The sequence below is a fragment of the Myxine glutinosa genome, chromosome 1, assembly GCF_964187855.1.
Source record: "Myxine glutinosa chromosome 1, kmMyxGlut1.1, whole genome shotgun sequence".
Lineage (NCBI taxonomy): Eukaryota > Metazoa > Chordata > Myxini > Myxiniformes > Myxinidae > Myxine > Myxine glutinosa.
In genome coordinates this window covers 192,898,954-192,926,040 of record NC_136261.1, presented here as the reverse complement: position 1 = coordinate 192,926,040, position 27,087 = coordinate 192,898,954, and the positions used below count along the sequence as shown (strand labels likewise).

General features: G+C 45.4%; 1 protein-coding gene across 1 annotated transcript in view; it reads left to right on the top strand.

Moving 5' to 3' along the window:
* ZMYND11 (zinc finger MYND-type containing 11) overlaps nt 1–27,087 on the top strand; it is a 159,512-nt gene that overhangs the window by 78,862 nt on the left and 53,563 nt on the right. Inside the window, exons 3-4 of the mRNA XM_068130009.2 lie at nt 9,481–9,640; nt 14,995–15,156. Of these exons, the coding sequence (XP_067986110.2) occupies nt 9,481–9,640; nt 14,995–15,156 (322 nt within the window). The remainder of the gene's footprint in view (nt 1–9,480; nt 9,641–14,994; nt 15,157–27,087) is intronic.

Here is a 27,087-nt window from a genome sequence, read left to right as displayed (position 1 = left end):
TTCCCTCCAGGTAAACAAATTGAGATTCACAAAAAAACAACAACCTTTCCCTCCAGGTAAACAAATTGAGCAACACATTGAGATTCGCAAAACAACAACAACCTTTCCCTCCAGGTTTTCAAGTCTTACCCTAGGACTCGAGACATCTTGTGGGTTGTTTTTATTTTCCTCTCAATAAAGCGGTCAGAACGATATGTCCCAGTTGTGAAATGTGCGATTTCGCAGTCGCTTTCAATTCGACCCAGACCTTTGTTTATCCTTCCAATTCGCACTCTGTAAGGTGTTATTCTGCTTTGGAAGCACTTCTCTCATTGGAGTAGAAGCCTCCGCTTTGCCTTGGATTGAGAATTATTTAGGACGTGAATTCTCCCAGTGCAAAAGATTGTTGTTGATCACCTGGTTCATTGAAACCACTCGCTCCCGAGGTGCTCTTTAATATGGATGTCATGACGGGCGTTATTGCAACAGTGTGCAGCCCATCGGCTGTAACTTTCAACGGGCCGAGTGTTTTCATCGACCATACATTTCACAATTATTCGCCATCCCGTCCTCTTTATTATCTCTTTTGCAACGATTGATTTTCAGCACGTGCACCAAGGCAGAAAACATGGGACGATGGGTCCTCGTTACCAACAGTGGACTGATGCCCTCAAATATTTACTCACATACGTTCCTCTACTATGGCGTCCTATGATGCTCGTCGATTTCAGTTCAATTCGATGAGTATGCATTCGTAAAGGTGTACTCTTTTCTTTGGAAATTGTGTTATTACCTCCGCCACCAAAGGTGGGCAGAGGTTGTGTTTTCATCTCTCTGTCTGTTTGTCTGTCTGTCAGTTTGTGAACAGGATATCTCAAAAAAGTTGTGGATGCTTTTGGACGGAATTCGATGGAGAGGTTGGGTATGTGACGAGGCCAAAATGATTGTGGTGGAGATCCAGATACAGTACTGTAATTTTTTAAGTGATTCTTCACCATTGAGAGGTAGAGCCAAAACTCTATATAGCACAATATATCAACTAGTTGTTGACGGATTCGGACGAAACTTGCTGGACAGGTTGGGTATGTGAGAAGGAAGAAGTGATTCGTTTTTGGTGAAGATTCAAATCCATATAAGGATCAGAGAATTTTTTAAACGATTCTTCACCATTGAGAGATAGGTCAAAAACTCGATATATAGCATGATATTTCAAAAGATTATGGACGAGTGATGAAACTTGGGGGATGAGTTGTTTAGGCGACAAGAACAAGCCAATTCGATTTTGGTTCAAGTCCGAATCCAGATCCGGCCTATCAGTGGGATACAAAACGTAGACTGTTCAGCCTGGCGGAGGTGTGCGCTCTATTGAGTGCCGTTCCAGTCTTGCTTTGCAATAAGATGGAAAATGTTCACTTTTCGTGAAGTCAACTCGATAACTTTCAACAGTTATGCACAGTTCTCCACACTTTGAAAAGTACGTTGGTCGAATCTTAGGTGTATGTGTTCATGATCCGGATGATGTCGTGAAGCGTCCGGATGAAGGACTGAAATAAGTTTCTGTATTTGGTAAAGGGGTGAGTGTTTGGCGGAGGAGGAGGAGGAGGATGAGTAGGAGGAGGATGAGAGAGGTAGTCTCAATGCTTGCATAATGGGCTTGTCCCATAAATTATGGCATCCAAAAAGAGAATAATTTTAATCACACAACTGTAAATCTGTTCTTACATATACCCACAGTTCATGCACTTTTAAAGATTTAGTCAGGTTCACGATGTTTTTTCGTTCAAAATCATGGTAGATTAGCAAACCTATACATTTTTGGAAACGTTATTACATGGAAAATCTGAAAATCAATGTTTACATTTGCCAATTCCGACCAATTCGATTCGACCAATTCGCCCAATTCGACCAATCGACCAATTCCATTCGACCATTCGACCATTCGACCAATCGCTTCGATCGACCATTCGACCATTCGACCAATTCGATCGATTCGATTCGATTCATCGAATTCGATTCGATCGACCATTCGACCAATTCGATTTGCCAATCAATTTGACCGACCTTTGCTTGTGTGGAACGGACTGTGAAAACGACGCGGACTATATTGTCGGATACGACACACAGGACAGTGATGACGAACTCTAAATGGCATATTCTGTAATCGTGTATGTTTGATGCCATTGACTGCCTGTGTATATTTTGTCATTGACTGCCTGTGTAGATGTGAAGTTATACTGACTGCATGTGTGTATATGATTTTGCTGACTGCCTGTGTATGTTTGGTGATATGAATTATTGTGACACATTTTGATGTTATTAACTGCCTGTACAAAATGATAACATGTATTTGATTATGCAACTTATCGCGAATATAAAGACAGTATTTTGCAATTCAAAACCTTTGATTCGTGTCTTACCATTCCCCATAGCGCTAATTTGATACTTTCATTGGATTCCTTGTCCCTGAAAATATAGGTTTAGTATATTTTTAAAAGTTTTTAGGGTAATTAGAGGCAGAAATAGAACAAAATATGTATTTTACAGTGGCCGTTTTGAAAATCCCAAATGGCCGCCATACAGGTATCTCTCCAAATGTAAACATTGATTTTTAGTTTCCTTATGCTATAACCTTTCCAAAAATGTATAGGTTTGCTAATCTACCATGATTTTGAACGAAATATAATTTATTGACATAGTGAACCTGACTAATTGTGGAACTAAAATGTATTTTCTGATGAAAGGATTTGCAATAACAGTTTTTTTTTTAAATTCGTTTTAAATCCAGTTATTCAAAATGGGACGATTTCACCAAATTTTAGGTTACTAGGGCATGCCCGTACTATATATATATCTAAAATTATATCCCCCCCCTCTATTTACATGAAATGGTTTGGTCCATTCGCAAAGCCAAAGCGAACGGCTTGCGAGTACGGTGACAATCCCCCCCCTCTATTTACATGAAATGGTTTGGTCCAAAGCGAACGGCTTGCGAGTACGGTGACAATCCCCCCCCTCTATTTACATGAAATGGTTTGGTCCAAAGCGAACGGCTTGCGAGTACGGTGACAATCCCCCCCCCCCCCTCTATTTACATGAAATGGTTTGGTCCAAAGCGAACGGCTTGCGGAGTTTGGTAAAGAAATCGCCATAGCTCGGTAACTACTTGTCCGATTAATATGAAACCTTGAAAAGGCACATCCTCGGGTCCCCAGCAATATACCTGGCAAGTTTCAAGTATATCGGACCCGTGGTTGTCGAGAAACAGCGGTCACAGACAAACACACAAACACACAGACACACAGACACACAGAGATTAGTGGAATTATAGATAGATTAATACGAAATAGCCCCGGTCCCGGTGACGTGTGTCCTGGTGTCCGTCCGTCTGTCCGTATGTACGTCTGTTAACATTTGACTAAAACATCTTCTTACTTGACCATGTCCTATAGATATGGACCAAATTTGGTTTAATGCATCAGGACAGCAAGGTCCATCTGCATCTGTATCTGCTCATTTGAAGGGGGCAAAAAGGAGGTTTTGCCCCAATATTGGTATTTCATTCAAAAATCTTCTCAGAAACCGCCACACAGATCCAGATCAAACTCGTCAAGAAGCATCGTCAAGGAGGACGATGCCCTAACCTTAAGTTGTGCTCCTCATGGTTGTATTTCCCCCAGAATGGGGCCACGGGCCCCTTCCCCGAATCGATAATTTTCACGCAAACATCTTCTTGTCCGCAACTACCTGAACAATACGGACCAAATTTGGTGCAATGCATCATAACAGTGAGGTCTCATGTGATTGTGCTCCCCATGTGGATCCACCCATTTAAAGGGTTTGATAGAGGGGGGTTTTGCCACAAATACTGTTATTTCATTCAAACATCATCTCAGTAATTGACAACAGGATCCAGACCAAACTGGCCCTGCGGCATCGTAACCATGGCCTAACCTTAAGTTGTGCTCCCCATGGCTGTATCTCTCTTGGAAAGGGGGGGGGGGGGGCATGGGATCCCTACCCTAATCCCTCATATTCCCCCCAAAAACATAATTTCCTCACAAAACTACATGACCAATTTGGACCAAATTTGGTACGATGCATCAGAACAGTAAGGTCTCATGTGATTGTGCTCCCCTTCCGGATCCGCCCTCAGAAGAGGCTGAAAAGGGGGGTTTCGCCTCAAATTCCGGAAACTTTTTTTAAAATCTACTCGCAAACCGTGGGGAAATAACCGTCAGTCCCCCACGGGGCTATTTCTTTTTTTTACAATTTCACAATATTTCGCAGTGACGCTGGTGGACCATATACAAGTCTAGGCCCAACTTCAAATTCGGTTTCGTCATCTTAGTCAGGTTCACTATGTTAACAAATATAATTTCGTTCAAAATTTTGGGATTAGCAAACCTGTACATTTTTGGAATCTTCAGAGCATGGAGAATCTGAAAATCAATGTTGGCATTTGCACAGACACCTGCATGGCCGCCATTTTGGATTTTCAAAATGGCCGCCATAAAATACATATTTTGCGCGATCTCGGCTTCGAGTCGACCTATAAACTTAATTAAATATGCTAATCCTATGTTTTCTGGGCCAAGGAATCCAATAAAGGCCTCAAAATAGTGTTCAGGATTATAGAAAAGCAACAAACAAAGGTAATTGAAAACCATTGTCTTTATATTTGTGATATAACTATTACATAATACATGATATTGCAAGTCCTTTGAAGTTATAGGTTGTTATAGGAAGTTATAGGTAGTATCAGATTGAACTATAAGTCCTATACACAGGATCTACGAGGTCTATACCGTTCAGGAATATGCTTTTACAGATCCTCATCACTGTCCTGAGTGTCATTTTCGCAAAGGTGTCTACGCAAATGTAAACATTAATTTTTGGATTCCTCATGCTCTGAATATTCCAAAAATGTATAGTTTTGCTAATCTCCAAAAATTTTGAACGAAAAAACATAGTGAACCTGACTATCTATATCGTGATCACTCTCTCATTTCTTCAAGTATTTTATCTCATTAGAAGTATCTTGCTAAACTCGCTTTTCAGGATCGCTTCATAATTGGCTGCCATTCAAGTCTCAGAGTGAGTAACTGGGCAAAAAACCCCAAATGCAAGTTTGGAACTAAGCTGTGTTGCACAGCCTGGTTACACTTGTCGACTTGGGGAACACTTTATGCGAATGCAAGCAAGTAATCCAAAACAAATCGGTACATGCCCATGATTTAAGCTGCGAGAATTAAAACAATTGCTTTGATAGTCGCAAGGAATCGAATGAATGCAAATGAAAGTTTGAACAGAAAATAACCACAACAAAGCACAGACACTAATTACTCCCGCCAGAGAGTAATGCATTCGATTGTGTGTGTGTGTGTGTGTGTGTGTGTGTGTGTGTGTGTGTGTGTGTGTGTGTGTGTGTGTGTGTGTGTGTGTGTACAAGATATCTGGAAAAGTTCTGAACGGATTTGGATGAAAGTTGGTGGGATGATTGCACTTGGGATAAGGAAAAATTGATTAGTTTTTGGTGAAGCTCGAAATTATTCCGGATCCAGGAAGTTTTTTTCGGCAATTTTCTTTTCTGTTTTCCTTTAAAAACCATTTTCTCTGCAATAATTGGACCGATTGAGAGCAAATTTTTACCATAGGAGGAACTCGGTCTGCAGAATATTGTAATGGTAATTATGACGTCACAGGTGACGTGGTTCGGCCGCCATATTGTTTTGAGTGAAAAGCACTAAAATCCAATTTTCTCCAAAACGCCTGAACAGATCGAGGCCAAACTTTGCAGGCAGAATCGCATACCCATGACGAACAAAAAAGTCGGCGAGCATGACGTCATGCATCACATGGTTTCAGAGATATGACGTTTTTAAGCACAAACATTTAAAACCTAGCTCCTCCCTCATTTGTGATCCAATCGAGGGGAAACTTCACAAATCTGTTCAGAATATCAGTCTACTAAAACGTCCTTTTGGAATTTGCGATAGGTCACGTGGTTTGGCAGATATCGTTAATTAAACGCAAATAATAAAACTAGAACGCCACTCAGTAGAGCGCATACTCCCGCCGTGGGTCAAGTTGGAATAGTACGATTTCACAAAAGTTTCAGGGAGTAGTTCAGTGACAACACAAGAGAAGACAACACAAGACAGACACTGCACAGATATATTATACATACAGAATATATAGAAGATAATGTGAAAAAAACAAGGCAATTTCACTTACATTTTCGGATTCAGCGTTCAATTCTATATAAGTGAGTGTATTTTGAGGCACGTGTGACTTCAAATAAAATTGTAAGCCAGAAAAACGTTCGTTTCATTCCTTAGGGATACAACATGTAAAACTGGCCCAAACGTCAAAACAAAACTCGCTCATTTTAAGTCGTACAAGCTAATGCGACCACTCATTCTTCTGGGAAGAATCCCGTGCACAAGCGTGTCACCCTTACAACTCACCTAAGTCTTTATAAGTTCATCAAATACTGACACCGCGATTGACATTCGCTGAGGTAAATGTTGATATCTCTTCTGAGGTAAAAACAAAACAAAACAAAAAAACAGTTTTAAAGCATTATACGTATCAAACGATACATTTTATGAAACGGGGAAACCTAATACACACTTTGGTCGTTTTAAAATGACAGAATATGTCTTTATTAGAAAAAAAAGAACCTTGAAGATGACGCTGCTAACAAAATACACCGCTCTAACGCATAACCACGAGTTTAAATTACATTTACAACAAATATGAAAACTATTTTCATATCACAATGTTAAGTATAGAATATATAGAAGATAATGTTAAAAAAAAATGAGCCCTATCTTCCAATGGTAAACAATCCTTCAAAAAATTCCTGGATCCGGAATAATATCCTAAGCTTCACCAAAAACTAATCAATTCTTCCTTATCCCAAGCGCAATCATCCCACCAACTTTCATCCAAATCAGTTCAGAACTTTTCCAGATATCTTGTTCACAACACACACACACACACACACACACACACACACACACACACACACACACACACACACACGGACACGATTGAATGCATTACTCCCTGGCGGGAGTAAACATTTATATCTCTTGAACCACTTCATTGATCGACGTGAAACGTCATACTGTAGTAGAAGTCATGAAGAGTAACAAGTGTGCAAAATTTGAAGATGATTGGATGTACGGTCTGGAAGCTAGAAGTTGTTATTGCGTGAAGAAGAAGAGTCTTCGACTGTGGACGATTAATTATTTATCACATGTACAGACTTGCAGGCATCGTTTGACACAATGTCCCAGGTTAATTTGAACCTCAAATAAAATTATAATTCCAGATTTGTCAATAGCTGAGGTATATTAACAAACGAATAAAACAGATTTGGCAAAATTCGAACTTTTTTTTAAAAAAAGATCGCATATTCACCCAGGGTTGTGAGAGGCTGAAGAAGAAGAAACCTCACATGGGCTTCCCAGACCAAAAAATAATTCTGGCTCTGCAATTTTCAGGTTTATTTATCTATATATCTACATATCTGGGCAGTGTCTGTTGTGTTACGTGCTCCTCCCCAAACCCCGGTCACGGTGTACCTCCGAGCACCGAGAGGAGTCACGGCAGAAAGATGTGTTATTCTGTGTGTCAAAGATCAATGGTGAAACCACACCAATTGTTACCAACAAACAAGTATTGTATTAAGGTCACACAAGAATAACAGTACAATAACAATATTAATCAATTGTGCAACCAATATATCATTCCTATGATGGTACCATCAGTTTCGTACAATGTAACTCACTGTGCTCCAAGTGAGCGAAAAGAACATTCCCAATGTCTCTATCCCGACATCAAGCCAAAGTCAATTCACGCTCCAGTGATCGTCAGAACGATGTCGTATCGAGACCAGAATCCCGTTCGGTTGACAGTCACACTGCCAAAGATGGGCAAAGGTACCTTCAAGAGGCGACTTGGAAATCACACCTTCGGGTATGGACATTCAACGGCTCCCAATCGGCGAACCGCAAATTCCCACTCAAAATCCACGTTACACACACACACACACACACCAGGTTAACGTCTGGATGTGGTGAAATGGTTGAAGTGAGGTGAAGAGCCCAGAGCGATGCGAAATCGGGCGCGAGGCAAAACTGGCCAACCGGCCCGTACTCGAGACGTAACAGCACTCCAATGATTCTCTTCGGAATCAACCGCAAAACCTGTCATGCAGGTTTATCTGTCACAGCGATAACAACTCTGTCGCAGGAATCCCTTTCCCAGGAAACCCAAAGTTCACTCATGACCCCCGTTCGCCAGCGTTTGCTCAAGACCTCAACGCAGCTCGGCTCCTTGTCCACCTCAATCGCTCCGCCTCTTCTTCCCTTTTCTTCTTCCTCTTCTTCTTCGTCCGGTTTCCGGTTTCTTTTTAAAACATTAATTTTTTTGGCCTTTTGAAAACAGTTATCTCCAATTCACTTAAACGATAACAATAATAGTACATGGAACCAAAAATGTTTACAGTGGATGAGAACCACAACAACGGAAGTGACGAATCCGTAACAGTCGTCACTGAACTACTCCCTGAAACTTTTGTTTCCGTGGTTGTGAAGTGTTTTTAATAACGTGGTGGTGGTTTTGAATCACGTGGTGGTGAGGTATTTTGAATTATGTGGTGGTGAGGTGTAAAATGACGTGGTGGTGAGGTGTTTTTAAATCACGTGGCTGTGAGGTGTTTTTAATTTCGTGGCTGTGAGGTGTTTTTAATTTCGTGTTTCGTGGCTGTGAGGTGTTTTTAATCTTCTATATTATATATATATATATATATATATATATATATATATATCTGTGCAGTGTCTGTCTTGTGTTGTCACTTAACTACTCCCTCAAACGTTTGTGAAATCGTACTATTCAAACTTGACCCACGGCGCGAGTATGCGCTCTACTGAGTGGCGTTCTAGTTCTCATTTCAATTAGTCATTTCTCCGAACAAAAGGCAAAATTGCTCTTTTGCTTCGATGAAGGGTTAATGGCCGAAACATCCGTTTCTTGCTCCCCTTGGCGACCAGCAAACCGCAATCAATGTCTTGTTGATTTCATCCTTCACTCTACCTGTTTGCCGACACAGATTGTACATTAGCTTTCACCAGCAAGACTACGGCAGTAGGGGGGTTGGGGGGGGGGATATGGGGAATATCTGGCAGTTCCCTGTTCAGTCGGTACACATCGACCACCGGCTTTTGCAAAGAACACCAGGGAGCGATGCCCTTACTTTTTTGCATGGGGGAATTCACGATTTGTAGTTAGGTGAAGTTAGCTTTTTAATGCTATGTATTTTGTACAAATGTGGCATTATTCTAAGATGGCAAGTACAGTTAAGAGGAAATTTTAAAGGTAATTTGAGCGAATAAGTCATTAAATATTTGAGTGTTTTAGTACTCGTTTAATTCTTCCATCACAGGAACATGGCTCATTGTGTATGTCTTGTGCACGTTGCTTCGACGGCAGGTACATGGTACGCGCATTCAGCCTGTTTCCCAAGGAGTGTGCACGGCAGCTATCCCTGGCTGTAAAGGATGGTCTCATTGTTGAAACCATGACTGTGGGCTGCAAGGGCTCCAAAATGGGCATCGAGCAGGAAGGCTACTGGGTTCCGGGTGATGACTTTGTAAGTCTTTGTCTCCTCCATTCTTGCTAAATCATCCTGGCAGCCTAGCATAACCCTGTGCAAAATGCAACAGCTCTGTGTATAGCTTTCCAGCTGTAGGAAAACATTATTTAGTTGTCCCTTCTGCCAGGCAAACATGGTTCAAGTCTTCTGGGTGGCCACATAATTAAAATTTTTGTCATTCCTAAATTATGCTGCTCCATGCTTGGTGTTTTCCTGCATGATGCAGTTTTTTGTTTCCCTTTTTTTCAAGGAAATGTCAGCAATCTTAGGCACTTGAGGAGGTCATTCAGCCCACCATGCCTGTGCCATATCCACACCCAAGCACTCCCACCTACTGCAGGTAGTGCTAATTAATGGCTAACTCCAAACAGGAAATTTATCCAGGGTACCAGCACACAACGGCCTACTCGTTTTGAAAGATGCCTTGGGATATTTATCCACAACTTTAAAAGACAGAGATCTTCATCTGACAGACCTCATGCTCTTGGGCCATGCCGTGCCCCCCATGCTGACACTGCACCAGGATGGCAGTTTTTTTTTTAGTTAAGTCTGCCTCAGTCGGGAACAAGTAATTTATTGCACTTTCCAACTCGGTAATGTAATCTGCTTAAACAAAAAAAATTCACTTTTTCCAATCCAACAAAGCTGCTGCTTTAGGATGGCCTCATCTCACCATGTGTACCTAAGGCAGCTTCCATTTGATAATTTCCCCAAGCCTGTTTAACCTGACTTCATTGGCATCGTTATTGACTCGTTTTTCTTTGCCAGTAATACTGACCTCTCCCATGTGTTTGCTTGATCCATAAGATACAAAGTGGCCAAAGTCTCCAATGTAAGTCAGCGTTGTCTAATATTTGAGCCAAATGAGATGCATATTATCCGCAAAAGCCAAAAAACACTCCTTCATAAAAGGAGCCACATCGGTCAAGCCCCTGCACAGTACTGATCGGTCAAGCCCCTGCACAGTACTGATCGGTCAAGCCCCTGCACAGTTTGCAAAACGTCATATGCTTATCATAGCCAATCATAGACCTACAAAGGTAAGATATGGGGGTTTCCACAGAAATTGTTTGTACTTTCAGTTTTCTGCTAAGTGGTGGTTTCTTTATCTTTTTTCTTAAACGGATTGTAAAGTAAAAACAAATTGAATATGATTTGATGTAGATTTCTGTTTTTTGAAATTTGACTTTTGTTGCACTTTTGAGAGGGCATCTTTCCTACCCACTGGTGGAATAGATGGGTGGTTCGTGTGCGGCCACCCAGCTGCCGGTTGCATCATTTTTCTGTGGGCACATCTACCACTGATGCAATGCCTCTCTATAACCAGGTATCTGGTACTCATTTTGCCGAGCTCTGAAGGATGACAGGCTGAGTGAACCTGGCGCTAACCCCACCTGGCGTTAATTCAACGGGATTCAAACTCAGGAACCTTATGATCACAAGCCTGCCGCCCTAACCATTAGGCCAACACCAGGTGATAGTGGAATAGATGTCAACTTATCTTTAACAAACAAGAATAATGTTTTTGCTTTTTCACAGTGCACCTCAAACCTGAAATCAGGTTTGAATACAGTCAGCAGTGAGTTTTACCACAGCTTCAACAGAACTTTTGAAGGAGATAAATGCGAACTACATAAAGAGTACAAGTGAAAAACATGGAAGGCAATAGTGATTTTGCATACCGTGACTGAGTCGATTAGTGTTGTAGCAGCTGCCCAAGTGCAAGGGCTGCCAAACTGCCCAAGTCCATGTGATGGCCGAACCTCCGCAGCCCATACTGTGTGCAAGCACCCACTACATGCTGGCCCGAGTTTGCATGCACCACCATGGTTCTCATTTCAGTTGGTGAGGAAAGTAGATGGCAAACAAAATGGTTCCCATTCCACATCTGAATCAGACATGAACCTGACCTTCTTGGTTCCTGCGGATGCACCAACGGCAGGTCTGACTGCTCCACGGAAGCATGGCAAGGCCCATCATACCCGTAACGCCCAATCCACTCTATCTCCACTCCTTTTCCCCCTGACGAAACTTGCTCGCGGCCCTAGCCCATCTGTGAGGCCGACGGCACAGATTTCAGCACTGGGGTAAAGTGAGCTGAAGCACTTCCACATATGTGTGCACAACGGATTTGTCAATACCATGAATCTGCACCGCACATTTGTCACCACAGTGAATGCACAAAGCGGATTTGTCTCCAGAATCGGTTTGCATCGCAGATTCGTCGCAGACAATGAACATGCACAGTGCATTTGTCACAACAATGAATCCCACTGTGACTTTGCCATCACAATGAATCTGCACAATGGAATCATTTCCACAGTCGAATCCACACTACAGATTTTGACACCGCAATTGTATATGCACTCAAGATTTGTTGCCACAATTGAACCTGCATCTGTCGATGTCAACAATTGAACGTGCACACCAGATTCGTCATCACAATTGAATGTGCGTCACTGATTCATCACTGCAGTTGAACCAACACCATGGATATTTGTAGCCTTAATTGAACCCGTTTCACATGTTCTTCACCACAATTGAATACCCATGGTGCATTTGCCATCACACCGGAACCAACACTGCTGATTTATCGCTCGAGTTTAACCGTTATTGTGGAATTGGTCACCACATTTGAGTATTCACTGTGGATTTATTGCCAAAGGTGCACGCACGGCACCATTGAACTGTACTGCAGATTTGTCGCCATATTTGAAACTGCACTGCAGATTCGTCGCCGAAGTGAATGCTTTCTACCGTTTCTTCACCGCATTTGTACCCGCACTGCAGTCATTGCCACAGGGAATGCAAACCACACATTTGTCCCCATAGTCAATGTGCACCACAAATGCGTCGCCCCATTTGAACCTGAACTGCAGATTTGTTGTCAAATTGTATCTCTAATGAATTATTTCATGCAAATAATGAAAGACTGAGACTACTTGTGGAATGTTAATATGTTGACAATTGAATATATAATCCTCCCTTTCCCCCACTCCCTCTTCCCTGATGTTTTTGTATTTATTTTTGGCTGTCCGTTCTCCAACCCTCCCCCTCACCCCTCACCCACCACTCCCACCCCTGCCCTCAAATATGGGCACAGTAAATGGTACAATACTTTGACAAGCTGGTTTAACCCAGGCTACCATTTTATAAAGTAGTATTTTGTGTCCACTTATTGATTAGAGCGATAATAATAGCAGAAGTTAAAAAAAAAAAAAATGTATGTATGTATGAGAACATACATTCTCATACATACATATTACAGACTTCGTATTACAGACTTGGCATTTAATATGGAATATTTTTTTTGTGGGGTGAACTTACTTTTCAAGATGTCTTAGAACCAAAAGTTCATTGGAATTATGTTGAAATTATTCTAGATTTTGTTAATGTGACCTTTAAAAGAAACAAAAACCACATTTGACATTTCGAAACAAATAAATTGATCCTTGAAAGTGATGTAAACTGATATCGAACTCAATTCATGGACAGTACTGTGTTAAACTTCTGTACGTTTTCCAGAAGTATCTCTTCATTTTGCACATTAGCCAAATTTTTTTAAACAAAAACAAGGGTTAAATTACGACTGGGATTACGGACAGTAAAATTACAGTTCAGTACTTCGTGTAACCCCCACGAGCATTCAGGAGAGCACGTACACGTTGAGGCATGCTGTTCACGAGATTTGCCAAGGTTTAGAGAGGAATCGCTTGCCATGCAGTGACAATAGCCTGCTGCAATTCACGCACAGAGGTCGGCTGCTGGTCCAAGTGGTCGATTTGACGCGTTAATTCTGCCCACAAGTTCTCTATCGGATTCATATCCGGGGACATGGCAGGCCACTCCATATGCTCTACACCACGGTCAGCAAGAAAGTGTTGGATCATGCGAGCATGATGAGGCCGTGCATTGTCATCTTGGAAGACAAAGTTTCCTCGAAAGGCTGCACGAGCAAATGGAAGCAATGTTTCTTCCAGAATGGCTCTGTACTTGAACTGGTTCAGGCTTCCATTCAGAACAACCAGGTCAGTTTTGCCCCCTGCATGAAAAGCAGCCCAAACGGTCACCCCACCACCTCCAGCTTGGACTCTTGGCACTATACAATCTTTGTTGTAGGCTTCATGCACTTGTCTGCGCACTCGGACGCGGCCATCTTGACGATAGACCAGAAATCTAGACTCGTCACTGAAGATCACGTGATTCCAGTGTCCTGGCTGCCATTGACGGTGCTCTCTGGCCCACTGCAATCGGCGCTGGCGGTGTTGTCTGGTCAGGCGTGGCTTTCTCAGGGGACGCCTGGCACGATAGCCTGCTTGAACCAGTCGTTGGTTGACTAGCCTTCTGGATACAGGCACATTTGTCAGTTGTTGCCACTCAGCCCTAAGCCGATTAGCTGACTTGGTACGGCCATTGCGGACTAACCGGTGCAGCCTGCGATCATCCCTCCTTGTGGTTCTGCGGGGACATCCTGGCCTCGGTATTGGAGTAGGGACACCCCTCTGAGCATTTCGTTTCAGGATCTTTGACACCTGACCTTGAGTGATGCCATACTGCCGAGCAATAGCACGCTGTTTCATGCCGTAATTTCGTAAAGCCACAACTCCATGACAAACAGCATTGTCGAGTTGACGGACCATCTCCAGAGGAAGCGGCAATAACTTTTGGAGACGTGCAGCAGTTGTTTTCCACTAATACAGAACGCAACAACCCTTGTATACCCGACTGTGAAGCTAATCATCAAATGCACCTGTCCGTACATTTTGCCACGCCACCTGTGATATAATCCTGTTGTGGACTTCTTGCTGCGACAGACAATCAGTGACATGGTTCTTTTAACAAATAAATCACCAAAGTGTAAAAGAAACTAGCCAGATTGATATACTGAGTTAAGAAAGTAAACCCAAGTCAAGAAAAAAAAAAATTCTATATTAAATGCCAAGTCTGTATATATATATATATATAATATATATATATATATATATATATATATATATATATATATATATATTTCAATTGAACCTAAGCTTTCAAATGCTTTCACAATTTTAATCAGAACATTCAAGAATAATTCAGGTTTTGAAATAAATAATAAATCGACATCATGCCTCAGTTTTTTGCAATTCCAAAATTTCATGCACTAATGTATATTGGCAGCTTGTGGATAGTTCTGTGACGATGAAAATCCAGGGGAGGGTGGGGAAAGGTAATATTTATCAATGTAATTGCTGCTAAAGGTGGGCATTAGACTACACAGATAACGAAGATTTATGGTCACGAAAGCGTTTGTTTCAACAACATGGTAAATCTGCAATTGTGTGGATTTGGTTAATCGGGACTTGCTATTCCAGCAGGAGGAAGATGAAGACAAGGATTGGTACTGTTTTGAGTGCCAGAATGCTGGTGAGGTGTTTCCATGTGATGAATGCACCCGAGTGTTCCATCCGAAGTGCCTCGATCCAAACACTGCACCACATGACCCGGACGCACACTGGGCCTGCAATTTCTGCCAGGTATAGCTTTTCTGACTCCCTGGGAAAATAGAAAACCAAGTAGTCTGTTTACGGTCGTTCAAAGGACAGCACTCACAACCAGAAACTCGAGCCTCATGATGGTATTTAATATCATGTGCCCTTTTCTCTGTTACCAAAACTATAAATATGTCATTCATCAACAAGGTAATTCTGTATATTTTCTTTATTGTTTGCATGTGAGCAGCCAGGGACATTTTCTTCATTTTGTTTGGTCTAATAACATTTCTCATTAAGAGCCATCTCAACATGCTGTATCTAGAATTTTAGCCATGGTTTTGTTTTTCCCTATTGGGGTGCATCCCCTAATCCCCTCTGCCTGGGCCCTTTCCAGCACGCTTTTTTCAGTGCTACTGATCTCTCCCATATTCCTCTCCCTGGGGGCTGGTTGATTACCAGTATAACCTGCGAAACTATTAGCTATAGTTGTATGGCGATCTAAAGTGTTGTGTATTTGTGCAATTATTTTTTCTCAACAAGTTGGTCCTTGTGTATGTGCTTGTGTGAATGTACTAGATCTGGGAGCATGAAGGCGGCCAACTTGATGCATAGGTGCCTTCACTAGTAGAATATGTGGAGCAATTTGCTTTGATCTCGCTGATGAATTGTAGATTTAATTTGTCAACAGACTCCTCAAACTTCAAGAAGTTTTCGATACAATAACATAGAGTGCTCCCTGATCCCAGAATTATACCAAAAGATATGAGTTTGCACTTTTTATCAGCTACAGTTGAACAGCCCCGCGGTGGTTTCATCAGTGATTTATTGTTTTACTAGCCGAAAGCACCCGGCGTTGCCCGGGTTCTTTTTGAATGAATTTACTACTATAATTCAGCTTTTACTCGCGGCCATAGAAGATTGACTACTATAATTCAGCTCACCTTTTAATTGCGAAATGGGGCCAGCCCGGCCGAGGCTCTCCATGTTCTATTCTCCGAGGAACATCTCTCCATGTTCTATTTAAGCTGGCCGCCCCAACACCGGCCTCGCCACCTAGCCTAAAACATTCCCGGGGCCCGTCCCAACATTTTTTGTATTGGAGGTTTCTTCCTATCTTTCACCGTTCAAGAGATTAGCTTGCGCAGACAAACAAACAAAAACTTTCTTTTATATTGTTGCGGAACTCAAACGTCGGCCTTCCCCTTATCTAGGGGGGATTAATCCCCTTGTCCTTTTACTGGCCGACGCAATCCCGGGGCTATCACGTTCCTTCCGGTCAGTGTTAAATAGGGTTGTTGGTCGAATTAGTCCTATTACCTAAGTACTAACACCGACCGTGAAGCAAGGAAATAACCCCACCCGAACCACGGCGTTAGTGGACACGCCGAGCGAAGCGAGCCGCGATTCGGGCCGTTAGCAGGTACTAAACCTGATTGGAGCGGTTCTTAATCGTGCCACTCTTACCCAATTGAGGAAAAGACTAGGACGATCGGATTAAGAGGAAACCAGGAAGAACAGGCAATTTATTCACACTTTCTACAATTAGAAGAGGAAAAGAAGAAGAGAATGTACAGTGAAGAGGAAGAAGCAGATACACAGGGCAGCCTTAAACAGTCTTATACTTGTCCCTGGACACGAGCCCGTTCACTCTCAGACTCACTCTCAGGCTCACTCACACGGGGTTTGAAGATGGTCGCGTTGAGTGTCCAAGGGTCCACAGCTCGTCCGGTCCTCGACTCGTACTGTGCAGATGGTGGAAGACGGCAGTCAGCTCTCCGCATGGCGTAGGCGCGAGGCGGACAATTATACTGTATATCGGGGAAAGGTAAGCTGGGTGATTATATTGCGTATGCAATAGGTGTACCGGCGCCTTTATACGCGCTCCCGGTATTGCTGTGAACGATGCGCCACTTCCCCAATGGTGTTACCAAGCACCCTTCACCAACGTCCTTTTGCACCAGCCCTTCTCAACGCTGCAGTCCTCTGCAATGCGTGCCGCGCGCCAGTACTTTGTAAAGCGCACTCAATCCTTTCAAGGCTTGTCACCGCACGTCTCTCCCTCTCATAACTCAACAAGCATCTCTCCCATAACTCAACTCCGATCAAGACTCGTAGCTCGCTCAACTGAGGACCCCGGCTCATAACTCAACTCCGATCAAGCGCTTGCCTCGTAACTCAACTCTGCACACGAACTTTGTGAGCGCCTCTCCCTTCTCAAAACTCAGGTGGGGGCCTCGTGCGAAGGGTTATATTGCCACGCCTAGCAAACCCTCTGGAATGTCCAGCCACACCCTGTCAGGCGATGTCGCCTCAGCCCTGATTGGCTGGTGAGGGCTTACCGGCTCCGCCTTTGACGGCTGCTTGACGTGGCCACACCTCCCCCCTTGCGCTCCGCCCCCTTTTCGGGCCTTACCTCGTGGCTTTTGGGCTGGTTTGAGCGGAAGCCCAGCGGCAGCGAACACTGCTGGCAAAGGAAATGTAACAAACCGCGAGGGCGATGGAGTACAGACTGGATAGCGCTTAATGGTGTCGATTGAAGGGAGGCTGCAAAAATGGACGAACAGGGCCTACTCTTATTTGTTCTACACAACGCAGATGCAACTATTGGGAATGGCCTTATCCTAAACACATATTATGAAATAACTTACGTCCTAAGGTGAGCTACGTGTTGAATGTGGCCTAACTATGGGGTGCAACCTTTAACCTTTAATGATGTTACCTGTGTGGGTTCTCAAAACCGCAACAATATATATCGATAGAAGAAGAAGATTATCGTTTTAACCAAAAACATTTCATATGATTACTTTGGTTATTTAGTATTGGCCCATTTTGTCCTGCTGATGAAACCAAAAAGGTGGAAATAGCAAGTCAGCTCAGAACATGTATATTGGCTTTAGGGCCAGGATAAAAACCACCGTTTAGAGGCCATTTTTAGCATTTGATTTAGGGCCAGGATGCATGTATTTATTGTGTGACCATGCATTTAGTCTTTCGTTCAAGGTGAAAGTGTATTATTTGGACATGCTTTACCATGTACTTTAGTCTTCAGGGTAAATTACATGTGTTTTTCTTTATTTTTTATTTTTGGTTTCTAAATTTTTTGTTTGTCAAAATGTTTTGGATTTATAACCTTTTTATGGAAAAGGGATTTCTCAACAGAGAAACAGTGTTGTCCAGGATTGGTGTTAATGTGAACCTGTGAAAATCCTTATGACCATTGCACACTTCACTTTTTGTGGATAATGTCATGTGAATATCTGTCCTTATCTGGCTGTCTCTCTCCATCTCTGTGTCAATGGCAGAGCCCAGAGAGCAGAGCCCAATTACCCATCCATGTGTGTCTCTATTTAGGTGTACGGTGGTGTCTGTGCCCCTGGCCCTGTGCGGGCCCGTGGTGTTCCTCCTGTTTCCGTTCCTGTTTACTACCAAATTGCATTTTCATTGTGTATTTGAAAATAAATGGCGATTTTAATTTATTTATTTATTTATTTATTTATTTTCCCCCTAGTTTGGTTTGTTTATTGCTGTATGTTTGGTTGTTTTTTTTTTGTTTCTTTCTGCATCATGGAGCAGATTGTTGTAAACTTTGATTTTATAACTTTTGAAAACATTTTTTGATTGCTTCATTGGGCCAGTCTTTATTTCCTGTGCTGATTAAAATTGATGCTGGGAAGCAGGGAAGAAGTTTTTGGCTTACTTCATTGTGAGATTTTAAAATCTTGTTGCGGATTTGGGGGTCGGCTCTCCCCTTATCAAGGGGGGGGGGGGTTAATCCCCTTGTCTTTTAAGCTGGCCGTCCCCCAATCCTGGAAATTATGAAGCTCCTCCCGGTCGGAATTAGCTCGGGTGATTGGTCAATGACGTCCCCAAATACCTACGTACTAACCCCGACCGCGAGCAGGGAAATAACTCCCGCTCGAACCACGGATAAGATGGAAATTGCCGAGCGGTTTAGCAACCCGCGATTCGAGCTATTAACAAGGACTAACCCGATTATAGCGGTTCTGATTGTGCCACAGGTACTCAATTGAGAGAAAGGATGGATGCGATCGGATGGAGAGGAAACCAGAGTAAAGAAAGAACAAGTGAATTTATTAATTATGTACAACCAAACCCGAAGAGGAAACAAAAGGGAAGAATGTACAGGGAGAAGAAGAAACAAAAGGACACAGGGCAGGCTTACCTAAACAGTCTTAACTTATCACGACCCCAGGACAAACAGACAGACTCACACGGAATGGTAGTGGAAGGAGGAGAAGGTCCAAGCAGATGGTTCAGGCGTTGAGGTACGGCTTCAGGTGTCGACTCGTACCGTGGCGAAAATCCGGGCAGGCAGCCAGCGCGTATCGTTGGCGCGCGACCGGACCTTCCATATGGTGAGGGGGAGGGGGGGGGAGGGAAGTCCTTCGCAAGTCTGTATGCACAGTTCCTATGAATTCATATGAATTAGGAGTTCCCCAGCGCGGCTCGTTCCAACGCAGCTCTGTCCGTGCCCTCTCTGTTGGCGTGGCTCTCCCACTCAATCTCCTCGTGAACTCCTTACTCAGCTTCTCTCCCTCCTCTCTTCTTGGTGTTCTCTCAACAGCAACGGTCCCCTGCACAGTCGTTCAAAGCAGTCCTCGCGCTTGCGCTTATATAACGCGCTTAGAAATCAATGCGCGCTTCATCGAGCCACGCCTATCAGTGAGCTCACCTCAGCCCTGATTGGGTTGCGAGGGCTCACCGGCTCCGCCCTTGAAGGAACGTTAACTGGGCCACGCCTCGTTCTTGGTGCTCCGCCCCCTTCTTCTCCAGCTTGACTGCATGCGTAATGGCGGCCGGGGCGAGCGCTTAAGGCAGCGATGACGGCTCAATGCAGCGAATGCTGCTGGCAAGCGAAGGCGCATTATAGAATTGGGAGGGACAAGCCCCGACTGTAAGTGGGCATGATGGGGTAGCTTGGAGAGAGAGAGAGAGAGGTTTGAATGTGATGAATGGGGCCTACCTTATTTGATTAATGCAACGCAGATTCAACTATTGGGAACACAGCCTTATCTGAAACACATACTAAGGAAATGACTAAAGTCCTATGGTGTCCTACGTGTGGCATATGGACTAACTATGGGTGCGACCTTTGACCTTATTAAATGATGGGATATTTACAAGAGTTATTATTTACAAGTATTTACAAGTGAGGGGTTCTCAAAACCACAACAATATATACATGTATTTTTTTATTAAGGTGAGCGCTGGCACGCATGATCAAAAACGCTACTATATTTCCCTAATAGTTTTTGTCAAATCAACTTTGATGAGAAATAAAAAAAGTTCTAAATATTAATATTTAAAAATATATAATTTAACTTTTTAACATATTGTCGCGTAACCGTGATTAACACCACCGTTACGGATGACCGATTGCGAGACTTTAACTCCCGAGGCGAACACTCAATGGCGGACTCACGTTCAACACCAACGCGCGAAATGGCGGGACGCAGCGAAGGCTCCGCAGCCTTATCTATTAAAATGAAACACCCAGGAAACTGCGTTCAAATATGTACAGAAAATAATATAAGGATTTATTATTAAAAGTAAAGCCAGTGAAAAAGCACGCGCCGGTAATCTAATAACTAAATCGGGACGTCCCCACACGACTGATATCAAACACAAAACGAGGGAGATTAATACGAAAATAACAAGTCACGTCGTGTACAGTGTACGCGGATTCGGGCTTATCTGTCTTTGTCGTCCTTGTGGCTGCCGTCCAACACCGCTCCTTTCGGCCCGATCGCACACCTCGCTCCAAGTTCCACGGCCCTCTGCCTCCGCCTCCAAGCGCCACCAGGCCTCGTCGGTCCAACGCAGGGCTGCACGAAGCAACCAAAAACCAAGTGCCAACTGCCAACTGCTGAGTGCCGAGTGCCAACTGCCAACTGCAACGAGCTGTGGTCACGAACTGTAGAAAATGGCACGAACCGTCAACTGCCACGAGCTCTCACTTCTCTCAACTGCCACTCCGGTACCGAACTGGGACGCTCTACTCAACTGTTCAACGAACTGGGACGACTCGAGATCAGATCGCAACTCAACTGTTCAACGAACTGGGACGACTCGAGATCAGATCGCAACTCAACTGTTCAACGAACTGGGACGACTCGAGATCAGATCGCAACTCAACTCAACTGGCGAACTCAGAGAGACTCAACTCAACTGCCTGGCGAACTCAACTGGCCAACATGGCGTCCGACCGTCGCATATATCTCTCCCCGATGACGTCACATTCGCGCACTCCTCAGCCAATCATATGGTCCCAGCTCGCCGGTCACGCCCTCTACGGCATGCGACTCCTAACATCTCCCCCGTTACGCGACCCTGCGGTCCTGGCATAACACGTGCCGGCCCGGTTTATAGGCCTTGGGAGGTGTACACGGTGGCGGCCAATTGTGGTGGTGTTTTTGGCCTGGTTTCCTGTCAATTTAATACGAAGTCCTTGTCAGGGAAAGGGGATTATTTAATGTTGCGCTAAGGACCTAACTAATGTTTATGTGGTTTGCAGTGCCATAAAGGACAAAGGTTTGATTACTAGGTGATACTCACAGGGGCGTTACCTTTAACCCCTCACTATTTAACACTCGAATCTCCAGGTAGATCCACACTCATACATCTTACCCCGACAACCGCCTAAACATCAATAACTTATTACATGTAGAGTCCCTGTCACGACAGCCGAATACCTACCTATTCAGATCTACCTAGCTCTAGATGTTGCATTACCAAATTCATAACACAGCCCCCCCCCTGGAACCGTAGCTCCTGCAAGGTTCACCGCAGGGCTACCATTCCAGCCTTAACACTTACTGTCACACACTTAATTAACCTACGAAATAAATCAGGAAGGGCTGTGGGAAGTGAGTCGGACTACCTACCTACACTTCCTTAACATGCTGAACCCCTTAACCATCATGCAAGTATGTACATCTTCTTCGTTGTTCCTGTGGAGGGAGGAAACAACAACACACAACACTAACTTAACCACAAAACTTAACCATCTTTCCAAAACTCAAAACTCTAACCTTTGTACATACCCCGGTCTACAGACCGCGTCCCCCGGTGGATGCCACAAGACACAACCTTACCTGCGGGGCCATCCCCAATGCATCCCCCTAAATTTCCTCGGGCCCTGTCCAGATGTTACAGGTGAGTGACACGGCTCGGTGGATTTCGCCCACATTCATGCAACACAGACCCCTTAACCACTCATTCTCATTCCATAGGTCATCAAGGCATTTCAAAAATCAACAAAGCACTTATTCCCAATACACCCCCTGCAGGACCATGGCATTGATGTCATTCACGTGTGTGTGCTTTCCTCAACTAGGCAGCGGGGAGGTACCGCACAAAAAGATGGTGGGGGCGCATCAGGCTGTGGTGCCCGCAGTCCCAAAAACAAGTCAACCGACTTACAAGTTCATTGCCCCCCCCCCTTTACCTCTTGGCCCCATGACAGCCCAACAGCCCCTTTCCGCCGTTACCTCGCCGGTGAGGGTCTCCACACACACCAGGCTCCTTTGCCTCCTGCTTCCGCGCAGCAACACGGGTCACCGGGGGACTTCCTCACCCCGCGGCGCCCAACCAGACCCTCCACCAACGAGCTCCAATTTCCAGTTACCACCGGCTGCCAGGGGTAATTGCCGCAGAGGGGGGCCCGCAGGCATCGCTCCTCAGAGCTTGCTCTGTACCTGCGGACACACACACCTTCCCCACCCACAAGACCCCAAAACACACTTCCTCCCCCGCTGCCATTCAATTCTCCACACAACTCAGCACAATTCAGTACAATTCCATAGATGGTGTAAAAGGTGTTACAAGGCTTGCCATGGCCTGCTACATGTGAAATTCCCCCTGTTCACATTTAAACCATCACATCTTCCCAAAAGCACAAGTATCACCCCTCATTATCTCCAATAATCATCACTCACTCTCCAGGTTCCACTCTCACGACCACATCAAAACACATAACCACAACACAAAAACATACGCCACCCACAAGACTGTGTGGCTCCCATTCCATCCCCTCACCGGCCATGTCATCACTCTCACCCGCCTCCCAACTCCAATTTACATGTCCCCAATTTCCCAAAGCAAATCCTGAAGCCTGGGACAGTACTCCTTAAAACACTCACCTCAAGTGCAGGTAGTTGCAGGTTGGTCAGGTTCAAAGTGCAATCCACCCATACAATTCCCAAAATTTCACATTGGGCCTACCAAATCCTTCCAAATTTCTCTTTTGTCCCCACTACACTGGCAGGTATGTGGATCCGCATCCAACGGTGATCATCGCTACACAACTACCTATGGCCATGACAGCTCTGCACCTCTACCGTGCAAGGGTCACCGGGACAAGGTGAGCAGTCAAAACGCCAACATGGCCCATGAGTGTCCATAAGGGTGCGACCCACCATCCATCCTTCGGCCCCCCCTGCGAGGAACACAGCTGCAGCAGCCCCAGCTGGCCAATGTGGTGAGCACTTGCTGCCACAACACACACTACCGCACACACAACCTCGGCCCTGGGGGGCACGGTCGCAGTGCGTGGCATCCCTACAGCCACGTCCCCTGCACCTCCCCATCATCCCCCAGTCCGACTACAGAACTGCAGCCCCCCAGTGCTCACCCACACTTGACCACACCAAGGTCCAGTCAACAGCCATGCTCCACCAGGAGACCCACCCAGAAGACATGGTCCACACACCTCGGACACGCACAGCACCACGTTGACCCTCAGGCTACACAACTACATCCCCATCATCCCGCGTCCCAAATATCAGCACAGTTGCCCCCGCAACCAGTTGAAAGCTGTCTTGCTACCCTATTAATTTCATCACAGCCTCCAACACTTTGGTCTACACACCCGGATCAATAATGGCGTCACTGTACAGTGTCCACCATGACATTTCAAAATCCACCCTTAAATTTGCATCTAACCCACAGATTACCCATGCCAACCATTTATCACATTTCACTAACCTCACCAAAGAAGGATGCTTTGCCATACACATGCCAGCCGAGCATGGCCCATATGCTCGGCTCGTTACACATCTCCCGATTCACATCCCCATGGCTCTCTTCCCAACCCGAGAGTCCATAAATCATAACGGAGCATCTGTGGAAGGTCACTCACACCATCACGTTCCACAGATGCCCCAATGGTTGTCCGGCAGGCTATCTCCATCCCTGTCCATTCGGTTTGACCCGCGTCCATAGACCAACCACCATGCCAGGTCACCACATGCTGGTTGTCCCAGAGTCTCAGGGAGAGGGTGTCAGGTCGCATGCCCGGGTGATCACTACATCAGGCCCAAGCTGGCCATCTGCGGTGCCACCACCAAAGCGCGACCCACAACACCTCCCCCCAGTGGTCCTCAATATTTGCCATCCCAGGCTTGAGAAACCACCTCGGACCTCCCTGGAGGTCTTAACCCCCACCAGGGTCCGGTGACCCTGCCGGCCCGAGCCACCAGCTCGGACGGCGCCCCGACGGACAAGGGACGCCACACTCCACCAGACCCCCCGTGGGACCCAGGTCGTACCTCGACACCCAAGGCTGGACCCCACGTCCAAATCTCGCCATCACAGCCCCCCAGCTGGCTGGCATACCCAAATTTTGAAAGGGGCAACTTTTGCCCGAGGCCATCACCCATGACCTCTCCATATCCAGATCCCGCAGCCCGGGGACCAATCCCAACCATGGCTGCTCCAAATCAAGTTCCCATTGTAATTTTATTTTAAATTTTATTTTACAAATTTTCATTCCCACTGCCAAACCGCAGCTGCAGGGAACAACCTCTACCACCGGTTGTTCTGCCCCTCCCTGCAGTTGATCCAAATTCCCTACAGGGACCAAATCTCCAGAAGCTCTATCTCCCGATCCTCCAAGATCCAAATCCAGCCCGGAGCCAACACACTCCCCCAACTGGTTGTCCAATTTTGGAGCCTCGGTTTCCAAATAGCAGTGTACAGTGAGCGTCCCCTCGGTCATTCCAACCACCTCCTTGGACCAACTCACCTCTTCACCCAGGCTCCTTTGGGCCTGAACAAGCTCTACCTCCATGGGACTGTCACAGGTCTCCAGCCGCTGGATCAAATCATCCTCATTACAAATCATTCCTGGCCCCGCCAGGCTTTGATCAATATCCCCAATAAATACCTGGTCCGGCTCCATTGCACGGACCCCCAAAAACTCTACCCCCTCTTGCTCCGCACCACCGCCCTGGTGCTGCACAATTCCAAATTCATCCCCCGGTTGGGGTGTTGTGACATCCACACGGTCCCGATAAACAACCAGGCCAGAATGTGGGAAACATTCCCCATTACAACTTTCACATTCCAAATTTCCTTCCCCGCTCACCTGTGGACTCTCCACGTTTACCTGCAGGCATTCCCCATCTACCTGTACACATTCCCCATCCACCTGTGGACATTCCCCACCCAATCTAGCTTCCCCCTCTTCAGATTCAATTTTATCATTTATTCCCCGAATCATGTCTCCCATATATTTTTTTATGTTATTTTCCATCTCTTCCATTTTTCGAAGCAATTGACCCAACATCTGGTCGGTTGTCGGGGCCGTTCCTACTACTCCCGGCTCCCCGGTAGGGGAGGGGGATAAGTTGGTGCTCGGGACGAGGGAGGTTCCAAGGCTCACCTCTACATCTAATTCCCCTATTTCCGGCTCACTCCCGACGCTGACGGAGGCCTCGCTGCGTACTTCCATCTCATCAATTTCCGACATCCGCTTTCCGGAAGATTGTTTCCCGCGCGCGTATTTATTTTAATACCAAAAACACAATTTAAATTTGACGAAGACGCGATATCGCGCTCCGTATGCCCAATTGATTATTAAATTTCTCCGCCTCGCCTATCCAAATTTTGCGTTCGAACGTCGGACGCAATGTACGCCCGACCGTGTCGATGTCTCGCCGCGGACAAAAAAATTTGTCCGACGGATTCGAATCCCACTCCTGACACCACTTGTCGCGTAACCGTGATTAACACCACCGTTACGGATGACCGATTGCGAGACTTTAACTCCCGAGGCGAACACTCAATGGCGGACTCACGTTCAACACCAACGCGCGAAATGGCGGGACGCAGCGAAGGCTCCGCAGCCTTATCTATTAAAATGAAACACCCAGGAAACTGCGTTCAAATATGTACAGAAAATAATATAAGGATTTATTATTAAAAGTAAAGCCAGTGAAAAAGCACGCGCCGGTAATCTAATAACTAAATCGGGACGTCCCCACACGACTGATATCAAACACAAAACGAGGGAGATTAATACGAAAATAACAAGTCACGTCGTGTACAGTGTACGCGGATTCGGGCTTATCTGTCTTTGTCGTCCTTGTGGCTGCCGTCCAACACCGCTCCTTTCGGCCCGATCGCACACCTCGCTCCAAGTTCCACGGCCCTCTGCCTCCGCCTCCAAGCGCCACCAGGCCTCGTCGGTCCAACGCAGGGCTGCACGAAGCAACCAAAAACCAAGTGCCAACTGCCAACTGCTGAGTGCCGAGTGCCAACTGCCAACTGCAACGAGCTGTGGTCACGAACTGTAGAAAATGGCACGAACCGTCAACTGCCACGAGCTCTCACTTCTCTCAACTGCCACTCCGGTACCGAACTGGGACGCTCTACTCAACTGTTCAACGAACTGGGACGACTCGAGATCAGATCGCAACTCAACTGTTCAACGAACTGGGACGACTCGAGATCAGATCGCAACTCAACTGTTCAACGAACTGGGACGACTCGAGATCAGATCGCAACTCAACTCAACTGGCGAACTCAGAGAGACTCAACTCAACTGCCTGGCGAACTCAACTGGCCAACATGGCGTCCGACCGTCGCATATATCTCTCCCCGATGACGTCACATTCGCGCACTCCTCAGCCAATCATATGGTCCCAGCTCGCCGGTCACGCCCTCTACGGC